General features: G+C 39.0%; 1 protein-coding gene across 2 annotated transcripts in view; it reads right to left on the reverse strand.

Moving 5' to 3' along the window:
• Positions 1 to 312: 312 nt before the first annotated feature.
• Positions 313 to 27,469, reverse strand: part of tnni4a (troponin I4a) — a 138,613-nt gene continuing 111,456 nt past the window's right edge. For both annotated transcript variants that reach the window (XM_079454188.1, XM_079454187.1), the window contains 5 exons: positions 1,825 to 1,875; positions 1,471 to 1,602; positions 1,268 to 1,357; positions 732 to 902; positions 313 to 507 (listed from right to left, as the gene is read on the reverse strand). In XM_079454188.1, the coding sequence (XP_079310314.1) occupies positions 421 to 507; positions 732 to 902; positions 1,268 to 1,357; positions 1,471 to 1,602; positions 1,825 to 1,875 (531 nt within the window). In that variant the 3' untranslated portion in view covers positions 313 to 420. The remainder of the gene's footprint in view (positions 508 to 731; positions 903 to 1,267; positions 1,358 to 1,470; positions 1,603 to 1,824; positions 1,876 to 27,469) is intronic.

Here is a 27,469-nt window from a genome sequence, read left to right on the forward strand (position 1 = left end):
TTTGTTCACTACAAAACCGTAATAAATAAAGCATACTCTTCAATCAAGGGTAAACGTATCCTTATTTGTTTCAATCAACACAGAATATGAATCAAATATTTACCCAGTCGATACGAATATTAGTTCATATCTTATGCTTCTCTACAGAGAGTGCCCACGTGTTTTTATTATCGCAGTGATCACAAATTAATATTGCACGCAAGCCACAGCTGATCGACCAAATAAATGAATAATTTATCATATAATATTCAAGGTGATTGAAATTCAAACAATCACGGTCATATGAAGAAGAAAATAAATGATAGAAACCATCACGTTCTAATGGGTTTAATGGGAATTGTAATGGAAACCACGAAAACGACTAGAGGTTTTTTTTCTAGCAGGCCTATGTTCGGATGGTGATATTTCACACGTTTTCATCTATTGCCCTGCGTCAAACAGTTTCTTTCTGCCTTCCATGCCTGACATGGCCTCCACGTTTTTCCTCCAGTCCGTGACCTCTTCCTTCTGCAACAACAGAGAAATGGCAAAAACACGCTTCAGTGAGACAGAAATAGTTGCACGTGTATGTTGGATAACAGCGGACCGCGGCATCACGCCTCAAACAGACAGGAGCTCTTTAAATGCTAACATTTCATCACCATTGGGCCTTCAAAGGAATCGAAATAATCCGTCTCTTCATACCGAGATGAGAGCCAGATGGGTGCACTTGTTATAAAACAGAGCTTTACCTTTTCCTCTTCCTTTTTCACTGTTTTGAGGTTGGCTTTGAAGTCTGCTTTCATGACTCTGTTGTCCGAGAGCGCTCCCAGCATGGCATCTGCTGACTTCTTCACCCGCTTCAGGTTCGGTCGCTTCATTTTGCCCTTCAGTTCATAGATCCTCTGGGTTAGTGACAGAATCTGGTAAAAACATGCATTTAGTGAAGGAGTCAAAAAAGTGGACTTCATTTTATTACAATGATATTACATTTTATATACAATATAAATATTTTATTATTCTTAAATGTTAAATTAATCGTTTTTATAATTATTAAATCATTTTGTATTATTTATACCCCATATTACAATATTCACTTAGTTTTATTATATTTTATGGTATCAATAATTAGTAAAGAATAAACATTTCTCTTTGTATTGCTTTATTGCAATCAGTTTTAATATTTTTATTAAAATTCAAAGTTTGCATAAAATTATACATATCATAAATAACATTTTAGAATCATTATAGTTGCTTTCTTGCAACAGCATTCACCACCGTTTAATACCTCTGCATCATTTCTGGCAACTTTAATAGTCAAGTCATATCTGGCTTCATCCACAACATCGATCTTCTCGTGCAGATCTTTACAAAGGTCCTGCAAAGATCTCAGTTTACTAATGTAAAAACAATAATCATACATTCTTAAAATAATGTGCGGCCATGATAAAAGAGAGGACGATAAATATGTAACATCGTCGACAATTGCACCTGCAGTTCCTGAATCGAAAGGCCGGGAAGTTTAAGGGGTGGCGCTTTCTCCCTGAGGGCGTTTTCTCTTTCGATGCTTTTTTGCTCTTTTTCTTTCACCAGCAAACCTTCTGCTTTTCTCAGCAATTTGGTCTGAGGGTCAGCCGGGCAGAGGGTGAGAGAAGTCAAGTTAGTATAAATTAAAATCACGGGAATTGGCAAAGAACAGATTGCATCCACAGATAGCTTTTTATGTGTTTCAATCATGCAATAAGTCTACAAAGACAAATTAAACGCACAGATCAAACTGAATTTCATCTAATCTCTCATCGGGACACGTGTGCGGTTTTGATGTCTGTGTACTTTCTGACCCACCTTCAGCAGAAGCCTGCGTGTCGCTGAATACTTCGATTTTGTCCTTTTCTTCTGCAGGATCGGGAAGAGTTAAGACCGGCTCATTATAATCTGCAGTCATGTTAAAACAATCCTGCTGGTGGGTTTAATCCACACACGCTGTGCTGCATGCATTAACTGTTTGACACCATTACAGATTCAATTTCTAAAATGAGGACTCATTGCACAGTGGAGTTAAAGTGGACCAGATGAAACTTACAGTGTAGATTAGTTTTTAACATGCTGTTCATTGTCTTCACAGAATCACGAAGGGAAAAAAGTATAGGATCATTTCATCCAATGCCATAAGGATTCGATGGATTTGTTAGCATGGACACTTTTTATTTGTTGCTAGTAAAACAAACATGTCAAAACGCTCAAGACAAACGGTGTAGATTTGCTTACCGGTCTGTGGAGACGTCAATGAATGTTCACAAAACAAATCGCACATAACAACATGCATCAGATGACATGAGAACATTGATTATTTACATTTTCTGGGAAAAACAGGCGAGCAAAATGGGCTAGTGTTAAGGGGATTTACCGGGGTGTTTCAATCCAGATGCTATATGGGTATTTAAGCATAAAATCTTAAAGGGGAAAGGTTTCCCATTGACTTCCATTGTATGGATTCAAAAGCACCAAGAGATTTCTCAAACCATCCTCTTTTGCGTTTTAAAAAGATGAGGGTGAATGGATGACAGATTTTTTTTTCAGCAAACTATCTCCAAGTATAACAATTAAATACGAGCAATAACGACAGCTCTGCTTCCGTTGCTTTGTGTAAATAAGTCCTTTTGAATGACCTTGACAAGGTCAGTCTCCAAATGAAGCCAACACTTACCCCTCAGACATGACTTCAACACGCTATGTGACCTGAAAGGAAGCCAAAATAATTGTGGTCACCATTCAGCGCTTCACTTCAGGCCAGCTGATTCATTCCTGGACACATCAGACATCAGCGGCAAATACTAACCATCTGTCACGGATTAAAAGTGACGCCACGATCGCTCTTAAAAAAGGACGTCTAAATGCGTGAAATAAAACCGTCACCTTTGACATCAAAATTGGCAAGTATACTAACACATTACTAGTATGCACACAGTGCGTGTGGCATTACGGTAACCGGACATCGGGTTTCTCTTTGACACAAACACGGAAGAACCGTGACCTTTCTTTCCACCAACGTAACGAACCCTCTCTCTGTGCACATCAGCTTTCCCCCCACAGGTTTTACAGATACATTCATTAAAGCTTGCACTCTGTAGAGATCGGGGTCCTGACATTACTGGCCCCTCGGAGAAAACCGTGACCTTGATCGGCACACGGTAGGCTGCACGGCTCTAAGCAGAGGTTAATGGGGTCTCTCCGGGAAAATGTGTTGAGGGATGAAATTCACAGGCGGAAAGCTCAAACTCATGTTTTTGTATGTGAATCGAACCCAGTGATGGGAGGTACTGATACCACAGGTGCCTTACGAATTGTACAGTCCGAGTGGGGAAATGGCACTTTTATTTAGCTGGAAAGGCAAACAAGTTGATCTTCATATAAATATCGGAGTAGTTCACTTTAAAAAAAAGCCCCCGTTGACTTTCCATAGTAGGAATAAAAACTATGGAAAGTCAATAAGTGCAAATTTTGAAGTGAACTATGCCTTTAAGAACTAAATTACAATACAACGGACTTCAAATTAAAAGTTACTGTACTTCATAACTGTATTATGTAAATATTACTGGAGTAAAATTCAAAGATGAAGGATTTTACTCGTCATATTCCTCTTAGAAACATTTTTGTGAATAAGTTAAATCATATTCTTCGACTTATTAGATGTTTAAGATAAACATTAACTATAATAATGCTAGAAAGATATTTATCACTGTGTAAAAATGTTTAATCGGTTCACACGGTTTTTGTCCGATGAATTTTCATTATTCAATCTTTGATTATGAAAAAACCTGCCCGCGAAATAAAAACCGATCCGTCTGCATGCAAACGTTTTTAAGCGTTCAACAACCATAACATCAGCTATATTGGTTTTAACTTCTGGTCCTCGACTCGTACATAATCAGAACATTAGGCAGACTGTTAAAAAGTTAAGTCAAGATACACAATACGTTTTTGTGAGGAAATGTTTTTTACTTTCTCCAAGTTACTTTTTCATTAAGTTTTGATTAAGTAGATACTTGAAGTTTTATACAGTCAGATACACCTAAAATATTCATCTTTACGTTCCAGTTAGCAGAAGAGAGGGCCAGAGACTTTACTAACTGCATAGCTCCATCAGTTTTATTTCAAAATGTCTATAATGGAGAATATGTATGCATGTAAAACAGCGCTTGCCTCGCTATGACCGACAGCATCTCACACATTGTACATTTACAACCAAACCCTTCATCCAGAATGTCATTCCAGCCGTGCCCAAAGACGACCTGCCGATTCACCTCTATATATCAAACGCCATTAGATTGAATGCCTTTGTTTTGATCGTGCAAAAATGCACAAAAATGACTAAAGGAAGTGAACATCTCATCTTTCTGCTTGAATCAAAAAGACTCCGGCAGTTTTTACTCTCCAACTTAAGACTTTTTGATTTCTTAGCCAGACTGTTGAGTCTTACCTTTAAAGAGTGAACCAGGAGACTGAAGAGAGGAGTTATGGTAGAGCGAGACCGTGTAGTGTGATTTTCACTGTTTGATTCATGCCTCACCTCTCACACGCCAATGGCCAACCAAAATAACCCACTGCTACGCCTCCCGAGAATGCCGCTCGGCACCTTTTGCCGCACCATTGTTCAGGAATTTGGAAAATAATGGACAGAGGTGCACAACTCATTACTCTTGCGTTTGTTCTTGTGCATTAAATGTTAATATCTTTTTATTAATAGAGAGGATCACATGAATTATAATTCATGCATTCAGCAGATTAAGACTCCCGTGGCTGCCCGAACCACAACAAAGACTATTGGTGTCATCTCGGTCAGGAGCCACACACAATGGTTTAATTGAGCATTTTATAGCATTGCCTGACACCATCATTTGCAAAAGCTACGAGGAACGGAATTTTAAACCCGAGTACTAATTTTCAGCCAAACACAACATTATTACAGGTGAACGTTTTAAAACGACCGGATCATAGCACTTTAAAACATGTTTGCATGCTATAAACATTTTGCTCATATCGGGTGGGAATGCACGTCTCTGGCTAAACCCCCCAGATCGGCACACTCACAATCCCATAATGCATCTGAAAACATTTTTGTGGATAGGCGGTGCAGATTCAGCACACAGAAAGAGTGCATGCAAAAGAGCACGGAGACACGCGGACATTGAAAGGACGTGCAGCTTTTGAGGAACTCCGGGTATGGAACGGCAGCTGTCGACATGCACGAGGATGTTGGGGGACACAATCGTCCCATGACGCAAAATTCATGAGCGGTTGTCCGCTGCAGGAGGGTGAATATATGTGCACCTAGGCACGCGCCTCTGAGCAGGTTTATTTTTAGGGTGGTTTCCACTCATCGCTGTCAAACTGTTATCACTGATAACACGACGCTTAAACTTGTCATGGATGAAATAGAACTAATACATGATTTGCTTGGCCGACTGTGGTTTGGAAGGTTGCTAGGGAGTTCAGCGTGGTTGCTAGGGGATTACCAGGACAGACAGATCTATGAAATATCAACCATTGAGATCTTCATCAATATATTTAAACAAGGTTGGTGTACACTGCAAGATATGGACGAATTCCTAACAGTGATTTTAGGCTCTGATATTTGGATAATAGGTCTTGTTATTCAAGAAAAAGATAATCATCCAGAAAAATATCTGGCAATATGGTAAAATAATAAAATAGCAATAAAAAAACCTGCGATTGGAGTAAAAAAGGTAAAAGAAATTATATATATTTCCATTAACATACAACATGTTATGCTTAAAATAAAGAAAAACATCTGCCAATGGGGTAAACAATTAATTTGAATAAAGTTTATTTGCAAAATTTTGTTTTAAAGTCCCTTCATTTCGATCATAAAAAGACTTGATATCTTAAACGCCGATTAAGTTTATTTAAAATATATTTAATATAAGGATTAAAAAGCAGGATGATTCAAATGTACCGCCGCACACAGTCATTTATCTTTTTACATTAAAATTCATGACAAGAAACCGAGAAAGTGTCATGTTTGTCTGTACATATAAGCTATGATACACTAAGAGTCTCTGTAGTAAACGGATCTTGCACAGATATTGTGTATTATGCAATACTGCGCTTCTAAAATGTTATTAAGGAGAATTGTAGTGAATTCTTACCCTGGTTTACATAATATCAATAAAAAGCAATTGTGGGATTGTCCCTCATCATGCCGCCCATTACGATAATTTTCAACATGGCTTTTTAACCAACTATAATAACCCATCCAAACTATCATCAATGCATGAAATAATTCCTTATAAGAATCCTTACTAAGAGCCATTTCAGTGCCAAGAATATTGCACAAACAGTGTTTAGCCTAAACCTCCAGGATGGCTCAGTATTTTACACCACTGACACATTATCAAACACGGACCTGAAATAATCAACCGTTCATTCTGGCTACTGCTAATTTGCCTGCCTAATGATATAAATTAACACCCCTCCCCACGCACGCACGCACGCACGCACACACACACACACAGATCTCTGGGTTTGAGTCATGTGGCTCTTGTTTTAATTACATTGGATTTGCATTACGATTTCCCATTAGCAGATAGAGGAAACTGCTCTCGGAAGCCCACTCCATTAACAACAAGGCCGACGTCACCCTAAGTCCCGTGCAAAATCACTTGTGCCTAATGTATGTGCCATTACAAATCACTGCGAAAAATCCTGCTCCGGACTGTAAATCATGGCGGGTAAAATACCCTATCAGTGGTGCTTCAGTCTATAGGCATGCATATCAAATACTCAAAGGCGGGCACGCTGCCAAGAAAATGCCACCCAGCGGTGTCATTTAGCCCGGGAGTGCTTGCTTTTCACAGCATTGCAGAAAGATGGGTTATGGGTGCCTAGATGTATGCAAGTTCATTGCATTACCTCATCTTACGAATATTTTCTGATCCATCAAGCGTAGTGTTCTAGGTTGCTTTGTAGAACAGAGCGAACACTTTAGCCAGTGGGGCACTTGATCGGTTTCTGTCTTTGCCCTCGCACCCAGGGGAGAGTCGACGGTTTAGCACGGATGAGGGCACCTGTTCTGCGAGCAGAGAGAACATGCTTTTTTGATAGAGGAGAGAATCAACAAAACTTGTAGCCGTGTTTTGCTGTCTTATGTTTATCTGAACCAGGGCAATTGGAAACAATCTCGCAAAGCAATCGGAAGGATATCTGAGATGTTTGTGTCATGCAAAAGCTGGAACCGTACCAATCCGACTTCAAATTGCCCTGACGTGACAGCAGATATCAGTGGAAAACGCATGAAAAATAAACAACATAAAATAAATAAAATACAATACAATTAAATGCATGCATTTAATTAAACAACATGTATAAAATAAGATGAACAATTTACATGTGTATGTGTAGGCCTGTGTGTGTGTGTGTGTGTGTGTGTATATATAAAAGGCACAAAAAGAAAATGCAAAAAATAAAACCCATACAACACGTAAAATAAAATGCATACATTTAAATATATAAATAACATCTTAATTTTTTGTCCACAGTAAATATGAATTGAATGGATTTAAGCAAAGAAACAAAAGTCATGTAACGTTTTTCTTGGTCTTAATGTAAGATTCACATTTAAAGCAAAGGCTTCGTTTCTGAACAGTCTGTGTATTAACAGTGATCACCTCTCTTCTGTTCACAAACTGCTCAGATTGTAACCTTGATATTCCGCAGACCACCACTAGGAGTCATATGATGACACATTTGCACATAGTATTGGTGGTGTACTAAAATAACTGTTGAAATGTATAACAATGACAATAATGTCTTTATGTAACCAAGACACAGCTTAAATAACATTTGTACTGGGAATGTTAATAGAAACTTAACTGAACATTTACATTTATGCATTTGACAGATGCTTCTATACAAAAGGAAAAAATCAAACTTATTGGCCTTTACAGACGGCTCTAGGATCTAAGAGACGACTTAATTTTACAAAGCAAACGGTTGAGCAAATCAAAGCGGGACGAAATCCCCCGCAGATTGTTTCATCAGTTAATTTGAGATTTTATTTGAACTATTAATCCTCGTTGCATGTGGTCTAGTAAATTGGGTTTCCATGGCAACATAATGCAACATCACTGGTCCATGCCAGGGCTGCTGCAAAATGAGTCCTGTTTCTACCCTGCTATGTATTTTATACGATGTCAATGAAACCACTGATAAATAAATGCACGTCCACAGTCGTACTAGAACATCAACATGATCTGAAAACACATTTTGAATGCAGTAGAGTCGAAAGGTTGGGCTGACTTCGGTGTATTATGTACCTCTATTACGTATGCAATTTAATATGCACTTATTACAGTGCAACTAAACTGTACTTTTGATTATGTACTTCTATGAATGAACGCACTATTTTATAATGCCATTTAGTATGCAGTGCACATACAGTAGCATGCATCACTTCAGGTACTTAAGTTTAGTTACTTGTGTTTAGTAACTTAAATAATATGTGTTTTTTAATGTCACCAGGTGTCTATGTCAAGTGTCAAACAAACTGACATTTCAGAATAGAATTTATGACAAGTGAAAAAAACTAAAAAATACCTTCAGACTCAAAGAAAAATCTAGATGCTGTATTGCACTGCTGACCCCCAGACCAGCGGGGTAAAACGTACCGTCGGATCGGGTGGACTCCAGCAGCCCCGTGGTAACGCTGGTCTGGCCTAGCGCCGTGTTCCGTCATTTGGCTCGATAGAGCGTGAGACGGCCACGAAACGCTCCGTTGATCCGCAGACGGAGGGCAGCCGTTCTGCAAGCGCATACCTGTGGTCAACATCAGCATCACTTTTCACATCAAGAGGCTGGAAGGCGAGGACCAGAGAGTGAAGGGGTAAACAGAAATATGCCGCCTAAACCAATGATTAAATGTTAAAAAAATGTAAAGTTATGAACCGGCAGTTCAGTTCTGTCTGCCTGTTCTATTACTATGGAAAGGATAAGAGAGAATAGAAGAATGGATCGTTTTTCTTAAAACAATATTATATACAGAGATAACGCACTAAGAAAGTTGAGTATCTTCAAATCTGACAATACATAAATCAACAAATTACCACCAATTAGCTTATGACCCGAAACAAATTGCATTCTGCATGGATCATAACTATACGATAACCATACACCAGATTGCATCCATCACCAGATGGCCCTTATCACACTACAAACACACAGGAATTCAGAAAACACAGTCATAAACAACTGGGTAAAAACAGACACAGGCTTTACAGAGTGCGCACAGAGCGGATGGGAGGTCCTCGATGTTGTGTGGTTTACTGGGGTTGTTTTAAGCTACTGGTGATGTTGTAATTGAGGGGATGGAAGGCAGATGTCAGTCATGAACAGGTCTGATAATTAACAGGGGACCCTGCACGGCCTCCGCTGTCGGTCTCCTGAGCTTCAGGTGAGCCGTAAATCTCCTCATTTGTGTGCTTCAACCTGTCAGAGGCGAAACTTAACACTTTCAGCTCAGAGACACAGGCACATTCAGATTTCAGCTACTCCAAAACAAGAATATTAGGACGCTTGTTTATGGAGATTCTAAGATACATCTAGGCCTATGTCTTACAAAGAGATTTACATCAATTAATTGTAAACTACTCACAAGGTGGGTTTTTTCCATTAATACGTACGTTTTTTCAAAGTTGCTTGTATTTGTACTTGTATCAGCGATTGATGAACACGACCTTAACCCAATTTTACAAGGTCTGTATGTTCTTTATACGATTTTCTACATTCAGCTTTCGTCCCAGACATAGTCTGCTAAATGACTAAATGTTATATACAATCCACATGTGCAAATTCAATGAAATAGAAAAATCGTAACCATTTCAGGTATGTTTACAATATCTTATGTTTGTGTGTTCCCTGGTCTAGAACAGTGAAACCTTTTTGACTTCATGCTACCACTACTGTCCACAACAATATTTAATTTAGTAATTTACTACTATATGAATTTAACTGTCTCAATTGCGAATAAATCATTCAAAATGAATATAAAATAACATATACATTTAATTAACAAAAAGAATTATAAATGTAATATTCTAGAGGTTGGCATAAATATGGTATTTGGTTCTATCACAGATCATTTTTAATTGTTTTAGCTTCATCTTTAGTACCTTTGAAGTATGTTAAAGGTCCCCCTTGTTGAGAAGAAAAACTTTATTGTAAGAATTCAACTTGTTTAATGGTAACTTGAGGACTGATATGTGAAAAATCTATACAATTTCCATCTTTAAACCGGTAATATAGACTTGAATCTTGACCTGTGATTTTTGAAATCACAGAACTGTTCTCTGATCCGAGAATGTTGGCTTCTGAAATCAAAGTCAATTTTATCTGCCAGTATATTGTCCATAGAGCAATGCGGTCTTTTGTGAGCTCCCTCTGGCATCAATACATCTTATCGAACATTTTCTTTTATCACCCAGTACTTATTTCACCATGGAGTAATACACCTCAAGGGACAAGCGTGACGTAGTGACACTTACGAGCAATTCCAATAAAGCCGGGGCCTTGAACCGGGACAGTTTTTCACTCATAATGACCAGCTCGGCTTCGCGGTTGCAACCGGTGCCAAAGGAAACGTCTGAGAGGAAAACGACTTCACTTTTTTTATCACTCCAGCATACATCTTTATCTATCACCTTTATCTCCCGCTGCTTGTCTTTCTCTAAAAGGCTACGCTTATCGTGGCCGGGTTGAGTAACAAGAACGGGGATGTGACACAACGTGCAGTTTCTCCCCAACTCTCCATCAAACTATGTGCAGTGTTGCGTTAATCTCCATTTACACTCTTTAGAACTCGAAACAGCTTGAGTAAAGACAGGCAGGAGCTCGGAGCATCTCGGGATGTGGCTTCTTTGACACGGCGCGATTGAATTTCAGATCAGCATCATTTGAATGAGCTCACGTTCTCTCTAAACACTTTGTGGAGACAGCTTCATGAGGCATTGTAATAAACCGTGTGCACCGCAGCAGAACTTCATATGAGATATGGGGCTGACTTTGCCGTGATGAATTTCACAGCTATCTATTCTGGCTCTCTAGACACCCCCTATTGAAAAGACTCGGATTTATCAAAGGATATATGTTTTTTGGGGGTTAAAACTGTATGGTTTGGTTGGTCCCTGATGCTGTTGGTGCAATGACAATCGTGTTTAATAATAAAGTGTTGTTGTGAGGAAACGCGCAACTTATGGGCCTTAACCACCATGGTTGTTTCCACATGAAAAACTAATTCAAATGACGCACCGGAGTGAAATGAGCACATGTTCAATGAACTGGTATAAAATGAATGCATGTTACTGTACTTACAAGATGAAGATTTTCAAGAGTAGATACAAAAAGCTGTGAATCAGCAGCAAAACCCTAAGGTTCCTGGTGTGAAAATGTAAAATAATTACCATCATTTATGACATTGACTATTGTACTCGCAGCATACGGTCTCATTTACCCAACCTCTCACATCGGTCAATTTATTCATAAGTCTAAGAAAAATAGACGTCTTTGAGATGGTGTCTGTCAGATGTCATGTGTGCTATAGCAAATTAGCATCACATCTTATTAAAAAAATACATGCATGCAGTATATAAGGTGCAGTAAGCAATACACTTGCATCCCATCCAGAACACGGCAACTGTCATAGTTAATGATGCTGAGATATTCAAGGATTAATCCGTAATAAGCCGGATTGAATATTGATCCCGTAAAACCGCAGGATCCATTCTGAATCCAGCAGCCATCACTTGTGAAAACCAGACATGAGATATGAGATGCATGTTTAGAGCTGCAGTGTTCTGAACCTTTAATTGCGGCATTTTAGTAATCCGTGTTTTTACATCCCGAGGCAAACAGACGTGGTTTCAACATGATTACCCGTCTGAACAGCGGTATTAACATGAACATTTTTGCCATTTTTTTAATTAAACATCCCCGTACGGCATTTCCAAGCTCAAAGAACCAGCACATCACTGTATCTCTCTGTGACCGACCCGTGAATAATGAGTAATTATGAAACGCTGATCCTTCAGTAGCGCTGGCTGTGATGTGATTATAGATAAAGGGGGTGACCTTCGGTTCTCTGCTTTCGTCTGTCCTCAGTTCAACCTTAATCAACACAGATCGCTTCAATTTCCTCCTCCTGCCTTCTCGCTCATGCATGTAGGATGAGGGATCGGGCGGGCCGAAGGCGACGCTGACACCCCCAGCTGGTTTCCAGTATTGTGTAAATGGTGCAAATGAGATCCATTGTGTTTCCAGCGCTGTACAATTTCGAAGAGCACTGTTAGTTTCGTCAAAATCGCCTGGAGTGAAGCGTACAAGGCAAATTTGCTTCGAATCCTCTTTAAGGCGTTCATCCGCAAGAGAAGAAAAATCTTTCTTTAATATTCTAGCAGCTTCCTCTAGACAACAATGAGATTAAACGAGAGAAACGCAAGACTTTAGCTTAAGTTTCCTCCATCTCAGATTTTTCAGAGGAAAAAACAACCCTGGCAATCTTGTAAAAAGTTTTTATATTGCAACAATGTCATAAACTGTGCTCAGTCTGCAAGCCGAAGATTTTAATATGAACGCTCCTCATCAAATTCATGATATACGTTGCGCTATAGACATTCATCATATAGCACTCTCACTCTATACCTATAATCTTATCCCATTATATTTAAACATTCCCAACGACCAAAGCCTAAACGTGCCCTAAATAACTTAAAAACAAAGATGCAAGAAAGGGTTCTTCGCATGCAGGCAGCAGGGATGCCAAATATCCAGATACCCAATCACTTATTTCTTAAGCCGTTATAATAGTGTTCATTCTCTTCTACAAAGAACCATTTTTTGTAACTCAAAATAAGTCTGTGGATATTATGAAACCATAAAACCTGACTATGAATCTTTACTATTTTGAGAGCTCATTATGTCGCCTGAGATATGGAAAAGCAATAAAATGGGTCTTGCGGTCGATGCATTTCTCTGATCCTACATCATGCATTAGTGTCCGTTGAAAGTGGTCACATCAGATTAAACTATTGTACGGGAGACAATCTGCAGTACACCATTTTCAATGGATGGGTATACAAACACCGCTGATTTTTGCGAATGAACACGTTTGCTTTTCAACTGTGGAAAGCTCCTTAAAAAAAAATTCATCCTATACGCAAATAAATCAGATAACATTTGTGCATGCGTGAAGCTGAAAAGTATAAAACGGCAGACGTGTCTGAAGCATTGATGTCTGAAGTGTGTGAAATCCACCTCACATCTGCTGTGCGCGACGTCCGAATCTGTCACAGATAAAGTCAAGCCATACGTCTGCCGCCACAGCTGTTGATAAGATGCTCGCAAATAACTAGCCTCCCTGAAGCTTTCAGAAGCCTCTGATCTGATCTGCTTTCTTCTCACAATAAAAGAGAAATCTAGCTCATCTGAATTCACAGAATGGGAGAAAAACATACACAAACAGGCAGGACATTGTTCATGGCGCGCAGCCCTAATACGTGGTTCATTGGGACGCTGCAACGCTTTTAAAAAGGTCACACAGCATTTACCCGGCGTTGATGGCCGTGTGGCCTTTTGAAAGAGCTTATTACTTAAATCAGATTTGATATAAACGCTATGGAAGCCTTAACGCCTCGCTCGAGGCGCTGGGTAATTTCTGCGAACAATCCACAAGCAATTAGCTTTGTGGCAGGAAAGCTCATTAAAATAAGCATAATAAATCACCGGACTGCCACCGGTGACGAATGCCGCAGGTTGACGCTATTGACTTTGAAGTGAATCATGGTTACCTTTTAGACTGGACTTTAATGGGGGGATTTAGGGGGTGCGCTCGCGGACCTCCCGGACGAGCTTAGTGTTTAAAGCTACTCTTCTCACCTTTATAACCGCGACGGCGGTGATTTAAAAGCAGAGAGCTTTCAGGTTTCTCTCTCTTCAGGTCTTGCGAGACGGCAAAAATGCATAAGTGACAATCAAAGGTGTTTTATTCGTATACTTGAGGGGCCTCATTGGTTGATGGCCTGCTAACCTCGCCAAGTCTACAATGCGGTTTGATGGATAGAAAGGTGTTTTGCCATTCTGACAGTTGTTTGAAGAAAGTGGTGGGTATTTGTTTTATTTTCATTTAATAAAATAAACCAGGTTTTGAAATTAAGGCCTGCAAAAGTGAAACGTGGCAAGTCTCCATAACCATAAGCAAAAAATGGACGAGAAAAATGGTTTTAAAATAACAAGTGCAAAGTACTTGTTAAATAAAAATTAAATACAATACGTTAACTTTAAACCACAGTTCCCAAGACAGTAACTACAGTTTAACCAGTAGCAAAACTAGTTATATGGTAATCAATCTGCCAAAAAAGACGCTTCCTACACTCAAACCATACCAAACATACCATCAATGAAGGCTGCAAAACCATTTCATATTAATGCCTTTTAAACTATAATGTTCATATCTGTGACCTAAGAATAACAGGACGGTCAGCATCACGTGTACAGTGAAGACTAACACGACATTAATACATCTTTCCAAACCCGTTCTTCAATATTTCTATAGGTTTGCCAATGCCTGCCTTTGGTTCTATATGCAGGGCACATTTTCAGCGCGTACACTATCAAGGGTGCTGTTGATACACTACATTCCCCAGAGCGCAATTATTACCGTGCCTCCGTTAGAGAGGAGTGACATATCGCCAAACTAGAAAATCGCATTCATCTAAATGCTTGTCAAATTCAGAAATGATGGGTCACTCGTGGCGAGAGCTTGGACAAATGGTATGATATCATGCGCTTCTTAAGGGAATTACTGCACAGAATAACACTATTTACACGATGATAGATCGTATGTGAATCCCCATTATCATGTAAACACGCGTCCGGAGGGTAATACAGTCGAACGACAGAAAAGTGATACAGGCACAGCTCACAGATTTCTAAATTTGCCACATTCCCAAGATGATAACTTCTCTTGTCTGTCTATAGACGACTGCACTCGATGAGGCCTAACAGCTGTAGCGTTTTCACTTTACAGTACGTCACATCTGGCGCTTCAGAATAAAGATATGATTAATATTATGGTGATAATATTCCTGGATGATACGGAGGAGATGAGACTTGTTTTGTGGAAATATGACACGTGTTTACTTCACGCAAATTTGCGGAAGAGATAGTACAAGGATGAATCACATACGGATGTCCAGATTTAACTTCATTTGAGCATATTTACAACTCTTTGATTTATAGTTTAAATAGCCTATAGATGCTTAAATTCAGAGTTTCTTACAGTAGAAGCCTTCATGATTAGGTAAAAAAACTCACTTTGATTATGCATTAAAAATGAAGTGCAATTCTCTCTCTCTTTCTCTCAAAGTTCTTTGCACAAAGGAAATTGCCATCGCCTAATGAATGGGAAGAAAAATTAACCAAGTTGGTTCTTTAAGCCAAAGTAAACACTGTTTAATTTCTCAGTTAAATGAAGGGGGGAGTGTGGATCTGCATTACAATAACAGCGGTGAACGAGATGCGAGGCTATGATTCGGCTCTCATCATATGTAGTTGCATCACAAACAGTTATAAGATCAATCTATGAACATCTCTCTTTGTTTTCACGAGTGCACGGATAAATGAAAGCCAAAATGATACGGTTTATTCACTTTACAGTACACAGTAGGCACACCTTGATGTCTCCTTTAAGAGCACCGTCTTTGTCAAGGGTTTTAAAATACTTATCAGATGTATCTTAATTAAAATATTGCTAATCTATTTCATTCAACCTGTGCCAGTGTTACAGCATCTGTCAGTTAGATGGACTCTTAAGCATTATGGGTATCCAGAACAGCCCACCAGCTGAGCTTGGCAAGAGTCGGGACTGTTTGTTCTGCCTGTCATCTACTGTGTGTGTGCGCATGTGTGCGCAGTTAGCAATGCATTGCAGTACAAAAAGTGAAAAATCTTGTTTAAACAAAGATTTAAATGAAAATGTGTCCCCCCCCATTTCATATGAATTGCATATGCAATTTATGCATTCAGATATCTTGAAGTTTTAGTCATAAAATTACATCTAATAGTTTCGGATTAAATCGACACAAATGTATAAATACAGTAATGAGAATACAAGGGGCTTAAAACATCTTTACAAGTGGCGCTATTTTTAAGCATTTTATTAACTGCAAAATGACTGTTGAGTGTTTTAGCATTCAAATGATGCGTGATGATAATAGCAGATTGATAATTCATGTAAAACTAAGGCGATAAAAATGCAGACACGCTTCTGGTCAGCACATGGGCTCTGAGCAAAATACATACAAATGAAATAATGCAAATGTTTTAAAATATGACTAAAATGTCTTCAAATCCAGTTAAAAGGATAAAAAAACATTAATATCATGAAAAGAAACGAATTTGAGCATATTACAGTTGTACCGTTCCAGAGAGCCTCGTGTATTAAACCTTTTTCAGTTTTTCATTCCTGTTAATTATGCAATTCGTAACATTTACCATCAATGGACCCCACAACTCCCCCCAGTGACTTCACAACAGTCTGAAAAAAGGTAATTATAGATAGAGACAATCTATGAACAAAAGGTCAACACAAGATGGGTGCAATCGTCTTCCAAAACATGTCCCTTGGGATATTTGTGAAGTTCACTTCGAGGCAGACAGGAGAGTTTACTTTCGGTTACAATGGCGGAGATATTGAAAGGGACAACAAACAATTGTTTCCTGAAATATCTACAAAGTCAATTTGTGCACACATCTTTTACGCTTTAGTTATGTTAATCTGACGTGAAGGTCCCATTAACACAGTTTTATTTTTAGAAATTGTGTTCATTAAAAACAATGTCAACTACCTCATGTCTGATAGTCGTCCTGTGGTTCGGTTTGATTCAAGGTTTGTGTTGGGCGGTGGTCCAACAAAAAACTACATTATTGTTCCATCATATTCTCCCACCTAGAATTTGCCAGACAGCCCCATTAATTACTTTGAGAACCAGTTTAAAGTCACCCATTTCCCTTGCAGCCATACCCCTCTGCGGACGGGCACCCGTCGTAACTCAAACGGCGAGTCGTAATTACTGCCGTGACATTTCCTATTAATGAGGTCAGCAGCGGCGACTCGCTAGGAATTCTTTGTAGCAAAGGTCAACCTGGCAAAAGTCAAAGGCTTGTCATGCTGCACTTTGCAACAGAGGAACCAGGAGAGTAATTGACTTGATTGTCAATAGTGCCGGCGCGGAGAGACTACGTCACAGTCCGTATTACCAAACCGTCTGCAAGCCACTTAGTTCTTCAAAGCAGCCTGAGCTTTGCGAGCGAACTGAACCCTCTGTTGGAAGATAACGGCATCTAAAAAATCATGAAATAAACAGCAGGCCTAATGTCTGATACACATGATCAGCTTTAAGACATGCCTTTCATTAAAAGCTTCCTGCTGTTTTTTAATCAAAAAAAGGTGGTGTTGTCATCTCCGTCGGCGCCGTGTTTTCAGCCGAGTGATTAATGAATTTATGCTTGAAAGCATTGAGTTTTCGATCGAACAGACTGATCAACGCTCTTCCATCTGGCCGTGAGTTATTCTTGCCAATACGCTGCGATTTAGTCACATTGACAGTTAAACTTGGAGTGAATATCAGAGATGTCGCTAGGCTTGTTTTCCCGTCTCAGTTTTCTCGTTTGCTTTCGACGTGAACAATGTTGCATGTCTACAGAGCCGTTGCTATGGAGAGACTTCTCAAGGGAAGAAAGCTGAAATACAGGCAAGACCTGCAGATGAAATTATACAAACAGACTGTTGTTGCCACGAGCCGGAAGCGCCATGAAACGGATTGTGTGGATTTTTAGATTTTAAAATACGGGTTTCTGTCCGGTTAGAAAATGATCTGCATGGACTCATTCAACTGAAGTTGGTCGAGGACAGGGAGATAAATCTCACAAAAACTGTCAAGACGTACACTTCGACATAAAAATAATTACATAGGCCTATCTATTAGAAAAACACAATATAGAGTGTTTTTATGCATTATTAGCATTTGTATTTATTAACATGACATTCATTTGAGCACCATGTCTAACAAAGCTTATTGCTTTAATGGATTTATTTTTATAATAATCAATACACTCAGTTATTCACCCAAAAATAAATGTCATCATTTGTTGTTCTTTAAATCCTTTATGTGTCAGCTTCTCAGTAGAATAAAAACAATATTTTGGAGTAATGGTTGTGTGTCCATTGTGTGGATGTCAATGGGGTCCAAAGTTGTGTCCAAAGAATTCTTCAGGTATATACATCTTTACTGTTCTGCAAAAGAAACAAACTCGTTCTTTTTTTAAATGACTGGGGGAGGGGGGGATGTACAAATCATGACCGGATTTGTTCATTTTTGCGTCGTTATCAATAATTTTGTCATTAATAAGAATAAAATGGTTCTGGCATAGTAACGACTATTTCCCCTGAGATACATAAATATTTAGAATTAAAGACATTTTTCTTAAACACCTGTGAACCAAGGTTATTTTAATTTACTAAAATTACAAGTTTGAAGACGTTACTGTTCATTGAAATCAAATGAAATATTGACCTACAATTACTGGAAAAAACGGTAATGAAAAGTAAAAAATTACAACAAACAAAAACTAAAATCAAATAAAAATGTATTAATCTTCTATAACAAAAAAATATAAACCAATGAAATATACAATGACAAAAACTTTTTTAAATAAAATTCAAAATAAAAGCTTTTTTCTGTTAACCGCTGCTGCGGTAAATCATTTGGCCTGATGCTTGTGGATGGAAAGACGTTTGGTGATTTTCCTCAACATTTTGTTTACTTACACAATTAACTAATCAGGACAGCAGCTGTGGGAAGCGACCTCAAGGTGTTGCCTAGCAACATGTGCGCTGTGGTCTGCCTTCACGCTTGATGTGCAGGAGGACTTACAGCATCAGTAAAACGCTCTCTCCAGCATCTCCGATTCGTGGCCTTATCTGTGTTTGTGGTTCATAAGCGCAAACGGTTGCAAACATCGACAACGTGCTCTTCATCACAAAAGCACAAAACACTCAAGCCATTGTGATGCTTTTCCAGACTTCTCCCTGACGTTTGCATTAAGAAAAACAAACAACAGCCAGTTCAGTGATCATCTCATAATTCTGCATTATAAAACACAGACCTTTTATTTTGTTCCCTGCAAACCGTAATTGCATTTACTGGCCTTTTCTTGCCATGCTTACAACGCTACCTTCAAATTAATGGCTTCTCCCTAAAGCAACCTCAGAATCAAATGATCCGATAGATGAGGTCTCAACGCTCAGCTAAATGGATCTTAATAAATATCAGAACACCACAGGTTAACTGAGAATTAAAGGGCCGTTTTATCACATTTGGACAGCATGGCTCCTTGTGTCGATAGGAAAGAGTATTTATTTGATGTACAGCTGACCCGAACACATCTACAGAGATGTTAACTCTGTAGTTTTAATTCTCTGCGACTTCTAATTGAATTCAGCTCTTCTGAGGACATTTGTGGTTCTTACAGCAGCCGATAAACTACAGAAATACCCAGTGAGAATAAATGCTCTAACCGAGGGGATTCATTTTGATATTCGCACTGAGCAACAGAGAAGCGTGTATTCAAGTGGTTAAAACCCTTTGCTTCTTATCAAGAAGTTCTCTTTGACGGGCGTGCCAGCTGTCACTATGTGCGGATTGACAAATGGAAGTCGTCCTAGAAATGTCTTCCGCTTCTATCCCTGAATGCTGTGTTTGGAGATTACAGCGGATATTGGTGTGGTGCTGTGTTCTGACATCAAAGATTGACTTGATCTCAGGCAGTGTTCAGCTCACCTTAGGTCTCGCTATGTTCATTCCTCTCACGTATTCTACAAACCCATTTCTTTCCATTTGTTTTTTTCAAAACAGTTATGAATGAGCCATTTCTCTCTCAAATGACAACATACGATACGTGAAAAGAGATTCACACTCCCACAAGCTAGTGAACAGAAGCAGAGATCTAATGCCAACAACCCGAGTCCAAACCTCCTCCTGCACCCTCATATGAATATCTGCCACAAAAAGAGGTAAAAGGATAAATTAAAGAAAACAATTAATTAAAAAGGAAATTAAAATGAAATAAATAAAATGGATTAAATCAGCACTCTGGAATTATAAGGTTCTATCTGTATTCTGGGAAGTTTTGAGATATTGAGTCTCATAATATGTTAGTAAGTCATAGAATAACAATATGTAAATACTTCAATGTTGACAAAAAAGCCTGAAAGAACCTTATAAACCAAGGTGACGAAATGGAGATCCATAAATCTCAGATATGTCACCTTATAAGAGACAAACTATCCTCTCCAAACCGCCTTTCCATATCCTTACTGTATCCAAACAACCGTCTTAAATCTGTTAGTTCATAGATAAATAAACATCTCCATTAATCCCCTGAGAGCAAACTCTGCTTCTAATGTGCTCAAATCCAGACTCATTGAATTGTAATAGTTCAGTATCTAACGTATTCTTGCCGTTGAATTACAAGATTGCACCCCTGTTGTTCTTCATCAATGCTAATCCCAACCAATACGTTTTACAATCCCATGTCTGCAATCAGCGAAAACCAAAACCGGTTTGTCATTCTTTGGCCTCACGCACAAGACTACAACAGTCAAAATAACTACTGCGTAAAACATTCATTCAATGGTAAATCAACAACCGCTGACGTTTGTGGCGTGAAACTATTCCGTTCACTGACGGTTTACCCATGCGTTTGGTTCAGCTCCATCTGCCCATCTCTGTCTCTCTCTCTCTCGACATGTGTCATAGCGGAGCGCTCTCCTCGTGTCCATGGCAACCAAGCACATCCTGGAATGTACGGTGGAGCTGACAGCTGATTGGTGACAACGCACTGATGTTGCTCAGACTCGTCTCTTGATTCAGACCCGAGAATTGATTATCATCAGTGAGGTGGAAAGAAAACCTCACTTGCATTTTTTTCACAGTATAAAATAGAATCGTACTTCACAAGCAAGCCGTCCAAAGAGATTTAACATATATATATTTTCTCTATTTGTTTGAACGTAGCACAAAGACGTGAGGTTTGCGCACAGAAGTCTGTGGAGCAACACGAAAATGTTCAGCGTTTTTAAACGCTGCCCATCCCGACGTTATTAATTATACAGAAATTCAAAGGAGAGTCCAAATGCCAGCCGAGCCATCAGAGATATGACCCGTGTCAGCAGCAGACCACTATTTTTACATCATTTTCAATTATCATCTAAAACAGGCCAGAGCCCCCGAGAAAACCAGCCCGATTTCCATGCCAGACCTTTTTACACTGCTACACTGAAGTTTTTCATTTTATTCAGTGAATGACTCACAGAAGCACAGCATTTAGGAATCCGTTTCAATATTTGCACATTTTAATCCGCGTCGTATTTGTAAGCACTGTTAGTGTATACACAAACAATCCCTTAAGCCGAAGTATTGAACTTTGACAAAACTCATCCTGAATGCAATGTGCTACAGGCAAGACGTGGCTTGAAATGCTCAGAATTTTAAACCAAGTAAAAATCTCTGTTTTACATGAAACTCCTTAATTAAGGCCTTACTGACACTTATGCTACAACATTTTTATTTTCAAATGCCTGAAACACTATGGATTTTAAACAGCACCATGACTTTAACTACTCATCTTTGCCATGCATACTTATATTTATTTTATTGTGTTGTATTCTTTAATTTAATGTTATTTTACTCATTTATATTGTTTTATTTTATTGGTTTAAATATGGTGTCATTTTTAATTCTATATTAGAATATTTATATATTTTTTCTATGAATAGTACATTTACAAAAAACGATAATTCGATTAAACATTTCAAGAAATATCAAACTGCAGTTACATTTTTTTTACAAAACTTGGTGTTTATTACCGAACAGGGCTTAAACCTAGTCTCAAGACTAACTTAAATACGAGAGATGTCTTGATTGAAAACAACTTGCACTGACCTATCTTTAAAAAACACTTTTCTTTACATTACTGTGTACATAAAATATATCACTGCAATTGTTTTGTCTTAAGAACGTCATTATGGTAATGAAAAAAAAGGCCTACCTCTCATTTCATACTGTATCGCCAAATTTTTATTTTAATCGCATCACTATAGATCAGTTTGCTTTTTCAGTTGGTTTTATTTGGCGCTGTGAAACTGGTTGTGGTCATTTTTAATTGATTAGTATATATATATATATATATATGTGAAGAGTATATTACATACACTTGATCTGTGAGTCACTGTGTATTTAAAGCACATCTGTGCAGCAGAAATAATGGGTGGGCACAGTTCTAAATGTTTCTGTATGTGTTATTGCACGAAGGCATGATAAAGTGCCAGGGTCCAGGATAATTGGAAATGTGGTCTTGCTAAACTTTGAAGTGTTTAGTGCATAACATGACGCTGTCTTAACGATCATGGACTCGAGGGCTTCATCAAAAAGCCCGAGCTCCCAGAATGACTGACAGCTAAATGAATGTTGTCAAGTCTAGGAGATGAATGACAATCCATTCGAGTCGGCACTGTGGGGCTGTGGGAGGAGACGGCCCTGTTCATGAGGTTCTGGCCTTTCATCCCTCTCAGCTCGAAATCCACAGAACTCGCTCAAACCTGTTAACACTGCTGAAACACAAAACGTGAGGGACTTAAGAGCTCTACGGTTCTCTGAAACGGTGCTGTCGTGTGTCACTTTAAAGACATAAAAATCCCATACATTTAAAAAGGATCCCGTCAACATGCTCCATTAGGCTGCGTACGTTTATTAGTATTCAACGGCGTTCACGGATGGAATGCTAAGCAGTAACACATGGGAAATCAGATAGTGAACGATTCCTTTTAAGAGAATAGCTGTGAAGATAATCCAGGTAGTTTCCTGCACGGATGGATAGTTCATCAGCTACGTGCTACATGCTAATCAAAGACAACCTCTCAGATTTCCCACGGCATGATCTTTTGAGAGCACACGCACATCTGTCTCATGTGAAACTGCTTTATTCCTTAAACTAGCATAGCTAGCGAGGCACATATACCGTTCATATACCGTAGTGCATGAAAATAAGAAAGGACACTTTGTCTACATTTTGTGCACTTCAGAAACATTCTGTAAATCAAGTGTATTTAAGTTTTCTGTCACTAAGTCAAGTGTATTTAAGTTTTCAAATTTTAGCCTAGGCTATATCTCCATCAACAGATTGAGTACAAACATAGGCCATTTATATACTTGTATAATGAAGTATTATAAATACACTTGGCTTCAAGTTATGTTCACGGTTTTGATCGAGTGTTCATGACTCTGTATGGTATACAGTGCTTGCAGTACAAAAATGACTAATCTGGCATTCAGAGTATACTTCATATATCTATAAACGATAATACATCCATAAACGAAACCTTGTTCTACTGAATACAAAGGAAGATATTTGGAACAATGTCGGTATCAAATCTCATTCCCATTTACTGCCATAGGGAAAATAAGTTTGGTTACTGACGTTCTTCAAATATCTTTGTGTTTAGCAGAACAAAGAAAATGACGAAGGTTTGGAACTATTTGAGGGTCAGTAAACGGTGAGTAAATGAGAATGTTCATTTTTGGGTGAACCATCCCTTTAAAGTACACTTTCAGAAACCAAAAAGTGGGCCACTAGTACAATTACAGTACATAAAGTACATAACATGAAGTGAAAGTTATACAGACAGCATAAACTAAATTAGGTATGCGGGTGTGTTTGTTGGCTGCAGGTTAACACTCTTGTTTAAGGTCTTCCAGAAGCCATGCAGAAAAAAAATACATAATCTAATATAGTGGATGTTGTGAAAAAGCACATTGCTCAAATCACTAAACGTTTTCCATTTCTGAGTTCACATACTGCACAGAAGTGAAGAAGAAACGTAAAAATACTTTATCAGATGGAAAACTTTTCTTCCCAAACGCTAGGATCTTCCCTTTAACAACAACACCGTTCTAATCCTCCAAAAATAACCAAGGCGGCTTTACTTTAGACCGAGCGCAAGCTTTTCAGTCGGGTCCCAAATGCTCCATTTGTCCCAGATGGCTGAAGAGTTCCCCGGCGAACCCTGTGAGGAATGTGTTATCTTTTCTAATTGCCAGTTTATGTTTTAACACTCGAGTCGGTCACAGCTCATTCCAAGCGGCTTTGCGCCGCGTGACGGCGACTGAAAAACACTCGGCCGTAAATCACCGCAATTAAACGTGTTCTCCAAGACTGAGATGTGACTGTCATTTGTCTGGGGTTGCTTTTTGATTTAAAGCGTGTCCAATTTAATATCGCTCATTGATGGTGTGTCAAATGCAATCCTGCGTTCATTACTTCACCATAAACATAATCAGGAGATGCGCAAGAAATTGCCTCTTGATACAGAAACACAAAAATCAGTCATGGATAAATGGGTTTAAAAATCTCATGTTATCAACCAGTCATGTTTATTAAACAAAGTTTTTCTTGTCAATTGCCAGTGAGTGTACAGACTGTACAGAATTCGAGGTTAATGTCTGTACAGCTAAATATTTTCAGCCCCACCTGACAAACATACTTTTGACGTCAAACAGCCAATATGAAAAAAACAAAGGTCCTCCAAACTCCAAATTTTCATGGTGATTGACAACTCAATTGTTTGCGTCTAATAGATTTAATATTAGCACTTTAATTACATGTGAGAAGAGAGTCACAGCTCCGGTACGGGCAGATAGCGAAGACGTGAGAATTAAGTAGCTATTTTTGCAGTAATTAAATGAGCACAGCGATGCCAGCGGCGACCCAATCAACGCTAAATAAATGACAATTCATTTCTCTCATTGCACCAGCAATTTGTCCTGGCCACCCACAACGCTAAACTTTATATAAGCGAGCCAAACCAAGCAGAACAGACTGCCAAGAATAAAGTGACGCAAGACAAAATTGGGTTAAGTGGCCTTTGTAGTTGCATAACTTTTTGGATCTCATCAGCTCCTCGTGTGCAGTGAGCGCAGAGGCCCTGTGAAGTTAAAGCTGATATATTGGGTTCTCTCATCAGACGTTGGTGGATAAATGGCCAATTCTTGCCACATCCGTGTTTCACTTAGCCTACTGTTCTCAGACATGTCAGTGCTGGTGAAAGTAAAGCTGGAGGAGTGAGCTTATAAGATCTTATCTGAGCTTCAACTACAAGATCACGTCTACCATCTCCACAGAGATGGAAGAATGAGAAATGCGTCTGTATACAGAGACAGATTTGAGATTTAAAAAACTATTTAATCAAAGGAGTTCGCTGCAAGGTGAGCTCCCATATATAAAAAATCCCATAATAATAAATCCATTAAAATATCAGAACAGAACATTCTTCACAACAGTACATCCTTGAGATTTAAAACCAGTACAAATGTATCTTTTTTATTCAATGTATTTTTTGTCTTTTCCATTGAGTCTTGTGAAAACCATTCATTAACTTTATCCTTATCTTAATTATTGTCATCATATTGTTGTTGTCATTCTAATCATTACAGTTATTTTATCTATTTATTCATTTATTATACATTATACTTGTAGTCTGGTTGTAATAATTTTTTAGCTATAATGCTATTGGTTTTTATATTTAATACTTCAGATGATTAATTATTGCAATAGAGTATTATAGCAACATAACGTTGTGTTTTACAATGATTATCATAATTTTCTCCCTTTTGTCTAAATTTTTCTTTCATCCTTATGAAAATGTACATGTATAGATGCTTTGGCAATATTTTACGTAAAAGAATCATGCCCATGAAGTACTTGTAATGAATAGAGTGGGATTTACACAGAGGGAGAGACAGAGAGACAGAGAGACAGAGACAGAGACAGAGAGAGAGACAGAGAGAGAGACAGAGAGAGAGACAGAGAGAGAGAGAGAGAGAGAGAGAGAGAGAGAGAAAGCAAAGAGAGAGAGAGAGAGAAAGCAAAGAGAGAGAGAGAGAGAAAGCAAAGAGAGAGAGAGAAAGCAAAGAGAGAGAGAGAGAGAGAAAGCAAAGAGAGAGAGAGAAAGCAAAGAGAGAGAGAGAGAGAGAAAGCGAAGAGAGAGAGAGAGAGAGAGAAAGCGAAGAGAGAGAGAGAGAGAGAAAGCGAAGAGGAGAGAGAGAGAGGGAGAGAGAGAGAGAGAGAGAGAGAGGGAGAGAGAGAGAGAGAGAGAGAGAGAGAGAGAGAGAGAGAGAGAGAGAGAGAGAGAGAGAGAGAGAGAGAGAGAGAGAGAGAGAGAGAGAGAGAGAGAGAGAGAGAGAGAGAGAGAGAGAGAGAGAGAGAGAGAGAGAGAGAGAGAGAGAGAGAGAGAGAGAGAGAAAGCGAAGAGAAAGCGAAGAGACAGAGAGAGAGAGAGAGAGAGAGAGAAAGCGAAGAGAGAGACGAAAATCTATTGAAGCACCCTTATTGTCCTTTGGCCATCCTATTTATTAGTTTTAGCATTTCCAGCCGGCGACACGCTCTTGCTACACCGAACCAAAGCGCCACTTCCTGGTAATCCCCGAGAAATCAACTAACTCCAGCACACCCTTTCACAAACCATCCCAAAACTTTTGAAATCATGCTCTTGTCTAACTTCACTTGTCATTCAGCAGACACGATGATAAAATCCAGCCCCGTCTTATTCTCACCATCTGTTATTTCGGGCCTAGTTAGAACTGCGTTCGATCTGACCGCGATGGGCGTCTCTCTCTCTCTCTCATCAGGGGGGAACAGAAATCACACACAGTCGACTTTGGCCCACTCTCAGGGTTGCTGATATCATATCAAATTATATCCCCTAATGAATGTCTTCGGGACACTCTGAGGGGGGAAGCGATTAAACATTATTTCCAAATTGACCTCAGTTGACTTGGCAGGAGACGCTATAACGCGGCCCGCTGTGTTGTACCCGTACATTTCAATATGCTCGAGCTCAAACAGCGATAGGAGGTGCAGTTTTGGCTGCCTGTGGAGGTTTTTCTGATGTGACACGCTGCTTTATTATCCCAGAATAGAACACTTGAAGCTAATTATCGCTGTGTGAGCACAGTGGGCCCTAAGGGGGCCGGTTCCTCTACTTTTAATGTGTGAGTAATGTAGAGGAGGGCTACAGCAAATCTCTGAAGTACTGACGCTCACATACACAACAGCAGTATTTCGTGGAGCTCGGAGCAGCCAAACTGGGCCACAGGCTGGCACAGGGAAACATTAATGAAATGAGAAGGGTAAATATTTGTTTGCGCTCTTGGTATAATCAGTTAATCAAACTACAAGATAAAGCCAATAAAATCAATTCAAACAGTCTTTAAAATAGAGAACTCCGCAATGCACTGAAGCTACTGAAATGCAATCCAACAAATGTAAAACAAACAAATGCAAATAAATCATTCAGACCAGACTGAAG

This window comes from Barbatula barbatula (genome assembly GCF_947034865.1).
Source record: "Barbatula barbatula genome assembly, chromosome: 4".
Lineage (NCBI taxonomy): Eukaryota > Metazoa > Chordata > Actinopteri > Cypriniformes > Nemacheilidae > Barbatula > Barbatula barbatula.